The following is a 7,785-nucleotide window of genomic DNA, read 5'->3' as shown; positions in this document are numbered from 1 at the left end:
TGTAATCTACAACTCTACCACTAGATGGCCCCAAATACAAAGCACTGGTCCTTTAACGTTTAATTCTCTTTAATAATGACGTATGTTTTACAGAAGAGACAATGAGATAAAACTCAAACCATTTAATTTATATTATATTTATTTTTAGTTCATTGTGACCTCACTGAGACAAAGATGTTTTAAGGGCAAATTGGGACGAATGGAAGAGACAGATTTTGCTTGAATAATTAAAAAAAAAGAAATGAATCCAAAACTTTAAGGTTTATTTTTTATTTCCTCCACTGAATGTGTTTTATCTTCCTCTGGTTTACAAAGCAAAACAAACAGGACAATAATACTTAGTGAACTTGTTCTATTTTGCTCGATTACATGTTTGTTTGTTCTTTTTTTTAATTTAAACACTCACACGATTAATATCTGCTCGTAAAAATAGAATCTGTTTCAAAAATATAAGAGTGTGAATATTTAGCTTTAAGGAGAAGATTTTAACTTGCATAATAATAATAATAATAATAATAATAATAATAATACTTAACACTGAGTTGATTATTGCAGATGTCACACGACAACTGTGGGACCGTTAGACGACGACCTGCAGGATTTCGAGGCCCTTTGTGAGTTTGGTCTGGCCGCAGTCCGTCTTGTTGCGACCTCCTTTCTCCGCGGCGCTGGTTTTTTCGTGGGGCTCCGCGTGGCCGCTCTGCTGGTGGCCGAACTCGAAGCCGATCCTGAGCTCGCCCATCTGACAGCGAGGCAGGACGCCGGGGATCCACTCGATCACGAACGGGCTGACGTCCTTCTGGTCGGCCGAGCTCGGCCCTGGAAGAGACGGGGAGACGGAAACGATGTCAACGTGGACGTGACTTAACCGGGCGCTAGTTCGGTTTTAAAACAACACGGAGGAGACACCCACCGACTTTGAGGAAGGTGCGGAGGTCCATGGGTCGGATGGCGTGGGGACGATCCGTCCTGTGTCCCTCCGTTAGTCCGGACTCCGGCGGCGGCTCAGGGCAACGGAAACGCGAGTAAGAACCGTCCACGTTTTTCACAAAACTCTGAGTGACCTCCAGCGGCAACTAAGAGAATATAAAGGTATTAATGATAATAATTATAAATAAATGTTTTGTTTAATCCTGTGTTGTGTTGCAGAATTGACAGTAAAGTCGATTCGACTCATTAGTTTTTACATTATTTCTACTTTTACGTAAACGTTCTTGTTTTATTTTAACTCCAGAGTCTTAGTCCAGTTGTTTTTTTTATCTTCCATGTATTTTATTTGTGTTGTTGTGCGCGTTGCTGTTTGTTCCTAATTGTTCCCAGGTTGTTGTTTTCCCTCATTGTATCTGAACATGATCAGTCTCGTTAAATGAAGGTTAATATGATAGAAATTTGATTTGTAAATTAGACCAAACAAACAAAACTAATTTTTAAAGCATCTTTCTTCCTCTTAAATCAGAATGTTTCCCTCTGTGTGTCAGGATTTACCTCCGGTGTGTCGAAGATGCGTTTGACCTGCGTCAGGCTGGTGATGTGCCAGGTGAACTTGGAGAGGGAGCCGAGAGGAAGTCCGTCATTCCTCACAAACGCTGACAGCAACAAAGAGACAAGACGTTTATTCACACGCTGAGACAGAGGAACTCACTTAACATCACTTACATTTAAATGAAAAAAAAAAGAAAAAAGTAAAGCTTCTTATTCTGCTTCATTTAAACCTTTATCCTCATAAGTAGATGCTAGTTTCAGTGGATTCATTCTACAGTCGATCATTTAACAAAAGTGGACAAAAAACACTATTTTACAGTTTAAAATAATTTATTTACGCTTATATGACACAAATTCTATCAGTAGCATCGAGCTATAAATTCACTAATTAACATGTACTTGATTGAGGACACTGGGAATTTATTATTAACAATTATGCTTTTGCACAGACATGTTCAGACATGAAAATTTCAATTTATATGTATTTATATTTTATGAAATAATCCTGTGTCCACGATTATGACGACATAATTCCAAAAACTACTTCCTGTTCAAAGTTGTTATAGTTCTCAGGTCCTAATAATCCCAAATAAAGAGATATGGAGAAATTAAAAATGCAAATAAAAGCTCCGGTCTCAGGAGGTTAACTTTGCATTTATTTATTTATTTTTTTTAAACATTAAAATAGTTTGATTGAAAATTTCTATTCTATTTCTATGTGCATCAATCATGTTATAATATTTTTTTTTTGGGTATAATAACTTGTAAACTGTAAAAGCATCTCCTTTAAAAACGCAGGGAAGCAAAAGTGTGAAGCTGCAGAAAAGAACATTTCTACTTAAAAACAAAACCTGACTGTGTTTAGCTCAGGTATCAGCGTCTCATATAACTTCTATGTCTAATTCTGGCTTCATTTAGTTCATCACCAGCCTGGCAGACATAGTTTAGTGGAGTAAAGTTAGTTTGTAGTTATACACATCGTCTAAAGTGGCGTCATATTGTCAGTTTATTGCCAATAAAACGTCTCTGATTGGTTCTAGGACGTATATTTAGTGACCAGAGTCTTATTCTGTTCGAGTCTAGTAAAATCCTCACCTGATGTGAAGTTGGGAAGCCTCTTCTTCTTGGAGCCGAGCGACAGGCGCTGCTGCAGGGCGTTGAAGAAGTCCTGAGGAATGTGGTAAACCAGAGGCTGCGGCTTCCCTGACGAATGTGGGCGATAATCAAGCATCTTTAATTCATGGTTATTCGTTTATTCCCCCCGACAATTAAAGACAATTAAAACCATCGTCAGGAGCAGAATAGTGACAGTTGTTGCTCTGGAGCTGCAGCAGTTTGTTTGCACCGCCCCCTGGTGGCAGATTAAATATTAACAATAATACATCAAGTGTTTAGCTGAGACTCTTTTCCTTTTTCAGAATGAGTCAAATGTTGATTATTTATAATAATGGCAGCAGGTTTATAACAAACTAGCTGCTGTGCCTCTTGGTTTAATCATCTTAATCTCACACACCTGAGAAAATATAAATTAAGAACATGAACTAACCTCGACAGTAACGTCAGCTCTAACTTTAAAAGTCGCTCAGTGTCGGAGATATTTGTTATTCTTTTGTAATCTTGTTTAAATATGAGTTATTTATTTTTATTTGTTTAAACAAGTAGGTTTATAAACACATTAGTATTTATGTTTATTTGGATTATTTGTTAGTGCTTTTATTTTGAAGGTCAGTCTAAATAAACTGCACCAAATGTCATTTTTTTTTTGCCTGGACTTTTTTCCTCTAAATCCCTGAGTGGCCGTTTAGTTTGTTTATGTTTGTTGTTAGTTTGAGACAAATAGCCACTAAAACTCCGTTTTCCTGAGAAATTAAAAACTTCTGACAAGATGTTTTTCCACTTCATCTGAACCTGATACCGGGAGAAAACCCACGCAGACACCAGGGAGAACACGTCATTATGCTAAGCTAAGCTAAGCTAAGCGACCTGCATCGCACAGATCTGAGTCTAAATCAAGAAGGACATTTTGCGAAGGTTTGATGAATAAGTTTGCAAACGTTTAACAGTGGTCTGAGTTCATTCTGTGTGTGTGAGACAATAATAAAACCAAACAAAAGATGGAAACTTATATAAATAACGTTTAGTGGGTGAAACTTTACCGTCGTGCTGGTAGTTCATGGTGTGGTGGATCCTCTCCGTGACGCTCGCCAGCCACTGGTGGAAGCTCATGGCCACCGCTCGCTCGTCCACGGCCTGAGCGCTTCCTGACGAACACATCACAAGTTTAGTCCGTCAGCTTTAATTAAAACTTAAAATATGCTTTTCAACAGGGTTAGTGGAGCAGAGTTAGACAGAGGGACGGTAGAGATACAGAGACAGATGTCTAAGGACATGGACGGAGGGAGGGGGGGGGGGGACTCAGCACCTGGAGCCTTCATCCCACCAGCACCAGGGCTTTTCCTCTGCCCGGCTTTCCTCAGGCCGGGGTCTGTCCCCGCCCCAGAGGACGGGGCTTCGCAGAGACAGCGAGTTAAAGACGAGGTGGAGACACAAAGAAGACAAGAAGGAGAAGGAAGGACAGCGGGAAAGATTTAGACACAACGCCCACGAGGAGGGATATAAAAAAAAAAAAAATAAAAATGCTTCGACATGAATCAAGATGGAGCCACCGGAGACGGGGTCGTCCAGGCGGAGCTTCTTGGGTTTGTGGTGGACGGAGGGGACGAGTTCGAGCGGCGGCTGCTGAAGAGGCTTCTCACCGGGATTTATCAGTCGGCTGGAGGACGTCTGCTGCAGAGCTGGAAGGAAAAAAAAAGTGAAAGGATAAACGTTAGAAAAGGTAGTAGCTTATCTTAGCATAAAGGCTGCAAACAGGAGGATTATTATTATCATTATTTAATGGATTAGTTGTTTAATTTTTTAATTTATTACATATTAATGTTATTTTTATGGAATTTTATTTTTATATTTATTCTAATTATTTATTTTGCCACTAAATCATTTTAAACCTATTGATCTAATTATAATATAGAGAGTATCCAAGTGAGGTCTCCATGGTTACGGCCACTGAGAGGCAAATAGTGACAGTTGAACTTGGAGATTAGCAGCATTAACTTGAATCAGAAACTTTAATAGAGTATAAATTGTAAACTTAATTTAAAAAGCTGAAGAGCTGTTGTGTGATTGACTGAACCAACAGATGTGAGAAGCAGTCAGAGATATATTTTATATTTTTACAGGTATCTGCCAAAGAAAAGAGAAGTAAATGAATCACTGCATTAGAAGAAACAACTGGAATCCAGACACAGAAACCTGGTGGTGTGGTTCACATTTAGTGTCAGGTTATTATTAATTTATGCTGTATTTTTTGATGAAGTCAAACCTTAAGTTACTTCTTAAGTTATGTTCAGATAAGTTTGTGGATGTTGTTGTTTTGTCGTAGTTACATCCGACAGTAACTATTTCAGTTCCAACAATAAATAACAATAAACTGAATATTTGTGATCACTCCTCGTCGTCCTTTTAACGCTACAGTATTTTATGGCTAACGTTACTTCTTATTAAAGCTCTTAGCGTTAGCATCTTTTATTTAGCTAAAACTAACTAAAACTGAGGCTAATCCACTTTTCCAAATCCATACTAGTTCATATGGATCATTGTCGAGTCCATTTGTGCTTAATTTGATCTGATAATCCACATTTTTCCTGGTTTCTCTGTATTTACTGCTGACGTCAATGTTTATACACAGTATATACTTACATTTAGGACATTTATTTAATATAAGATACTGTTTTATTTTTTTTTAGCTAAAAAAATAAAACTTAATGTAGTTGAAGAGATGTTGCATGACTTTATAATTTTTTTTTAAATATTTTATACTATTTTTTTATACTACATATTCCACTTGTTTAATGTTTCCTGACAAAGAAAATAAAAAAATAATTTAAATTAATTGTTTAAAGCACCTAAAAGTCAAACAATCCCTCCATAAAGTTGTTAAGTGTGGGTGTATTTTTATGTGTTATCTGTCTGGGTCCTTTAGGAGGAACCAGGTTCAGCCTCCGTACCGCTGGAGGTGTAGCCGATAAAACCCGCGAACTCCGACGCCAGCTTCTCGTCGCTGGCGAAGGCGCTGACGCAGGCGTAGAAGTGAAGGCAGGGGGATCCGGGGGGAGGCTGAGAGCCGGACGCCGCCCCCTCGGCGCCGCCCCCTTTGTGTCTTTTAGCGTTAACCTGGCAGGCGCAGGTGAAGACGCTCCTGTCGCCCCTCGAGGCGTCCGACGCGCCCCCTGCAGCCACGGTGAGGTGCAGCAGCCCCAGAGGATGCTGGGAGTCGGCGTGGCACTTCACCACCAGCGTGTCCTTGGAAACCCGCTGCACCAGGGGCCCCGGCGACTCCGTGGCCAGCCGCCACAGCTCCTCCCTGGCCTGAACGGAGGCCTGCAGGCCCTCCAGGGTGGAGCTCTTCAGGGTGAGCGGCGTGGCGCGACTCTGGCACTCTATGGCCTGCTTGATGTGCGCGCAGAGGCTGTCGGGGGACGGCTTGGCGGCCGCCACCTCGGCGTCGCCCGGGTTCGACCTCTGCCTGCAGGAGGGCAGGAAGCAGCGGCCCAGGTTGATGCGGGTGAGCAGGGTGGCCCCGTCCCCGGTGGCTATCGCCGTGTCCGTGGGGACGAGCTGCACGAAGCCCCACTGCGTGGCCGTGGGCCCTCTCCCCCTGTGGCACACCGAGAACACCTGCACGCCGCCGCCGCCGCCGCCCGAGTCGCCGCCGCCGCCGCCCAGCAGGACGCCGTCCCCCTCCTGCTCGGGCTCCTTCCCGCCGCGCTCCTCGCTGTCGATTATCACCTTCACCGCCTCCACCGCGCACCTCTTGGCGCCCCGGGCGGACGCCGAGGCCGCGGCGTTCCTGAGGGACACCCCGCAGGCCTTGTTCTTGCAGCTGAGCCCCCGGGTGCCGTTGTAGACGCCGCACTGGGGGCACCTGCGAATGCCCCTCAGCGTGGCCCTGCCCAGGTTGGAGAGGAAGGCGGGCGTCGTGGACTTCCGGCCGTCTCGCTTCGCCGGGTTGGGCTGAGCGGGGGACGAGGAGGGGACGATGCTGGAGGAGGTGGACACTTCGGTCTCCATCATCTCACTCAGTTTTACTTGCACATGAAGGGGATACGATCCTTACACAAGAAATACAAAAAGAGGAAATAAAACACCACCTTATATCTCATGTTGTCACTTAAACAGCCAAATCTGTTAAGTTATTAATTATAATTAAACTTTAATTACACTGCATATTTTTGCTAATATTTCTTACTACACTGTAAATGTTTTAAAAACTGCTTCAAAACGAAACATGCATCTGTTTAAATGCTGACGCTGCAGAGAAGCTCTCGTCTCTCAATATTTCTGTGTGGGTCCATGTTTTTTTTGGGGTTTTTTTTTGGAGTAAATGTTCAAACTACCTGTAATTCGCTTCTGTTTGGTCAATCCTGCTCCGCTCTGGCCTCCAAAACCGCCTCGACCGTCGCCATTCCTCCTTACATCCCGACAACCGCATTGCGCCTGTAACGACACTCCCCATTGGTCGGAGGCGATCACGTGGTAGAGGAAAAAAAGCGGGCGGCCTCTCTGGACGCGTTGCATTCTGGGTGATGGAGTTCGTCTGAGTCGATACGACTGTAAGTGCGTTTTCCATTTAATGTTGGGCTTTTTTATGGAATATAACACTTTTTCTTCTTTTCTTTTTACAACAGGAGTCAATATATTAATTATCTAATAAAGCAATCAACTATATTTAATCAGTTTTAAATAATATTTATCAGAAGTGACGGTTATGTGACGGTTACTTTTACCCATAATCCTCAGCTGTACTGGCTTGTATTTGCTAATTGGCAAATATTAGCAGGGCCGCTAACTTTTAAAAGTTAGAACTATATTTTGTTTAATAACAGGGCTACAACATACAAAAATCAACTATATATATATATATTTTTAATACATTAATTATAATTTAGCCTAAAAAGCGAGAGTACAACGTGAAAACTTGTTGAATTCTTTATGCTAGAATGCTAACTGATAGAGAAAGGGATACTTGTAGATTATTAATTTACGTTCAGTACTTTAATTTCAAGTATCAAAAGGATTAGCTTGATTTTTTTAAGTGTTTCCATCATTTTGAGTAAATTTGAATATGAAAATACACTAATGGACTAGATTTAACACATAAAACAAACCCCTAAAGGTCAAGTTCAGCTAATGTGTCGTCTTTTACGCAACGGATAAAAAGGATAAATTTGCCACAAACCATTTAAT

The 7,785-nt window shown here is 41.9% G+C and overlaps 1 protein-coding gene across 4 annotated transcripts; it reads right to left on the bottom strand.

Annotated features, from left to right (window-relative positions):
• Positions 1 to 242: 242 nt before the first annotated feature.
• Positions 243 to 7,039, bottom strand: c19h2orf42 (chromosome 19 C2orf42 homolog). 4 transcript variants are annotated; one of them, XM_047569064.1, is made up of 9 exons: positions 6,936 to 7,039; positions 5,547 to 6,650; positions 4,149 to 4,277; positions 3,905 to 3,991; positions 3,639 to 3,743; positions 2,578 to 2,685; positions 1,486 to 1,586; positions 914 to 1,076; positions 243 to 819 (listed from the first exon to the last, which is right to left on the bottom strand). In XM_047569064.1, the coding sequence occupies exons 2-9, from the start codon at positions 6,610 to 6,612 to the stop codon at positions 581 to 583; spliced, it is 1,998 nt and encodes a 665-aa protein (XP_047425020.1). In that variant the 5' UTR covers positions 6,613 to 6,650; positions 6,936 to 7,039; the 3' UTR covers positions 243 to 580. The 4 variants fall into 4 exon arrangements, with proteins under 4 accessions (XP_047425020.1, XP_047425019.1, XP_047425021.1 ...); XM_047569063.1 differs by having other exon boundaries at positions 5,547 to 6,623; positions 6,933 to 7,029; XM_047569065.1 differs by lacking the exon at positions 3,905 to 3,991 and having other exon boundaries at positions 5,547 to 6,623; positions 6,933 to 7,029.
• Positions 7,040 to 7,785: the final 746 nt, after the last annotated feature.

Source organism: Mugil cephalus, chromosome 19 (assembly GCF_022458985.1).
Source record: "Mugil cephalus isolate CIBA_MC_2020 chromosome 19, CIBA_Mcephalus_1.1, whole genome shotgun sequence".
NCBI lineage: Eukaryota > Metazoa > Chordata > Actinopteri > Mugiliformes > Mugilidae > Mugil > Mugil cephalus.
The sequence above is the reverse complement of the archived record's forward strand: the minus strand, read 5'-3'. Positions and strand labels throughout refer to the sequence as shown.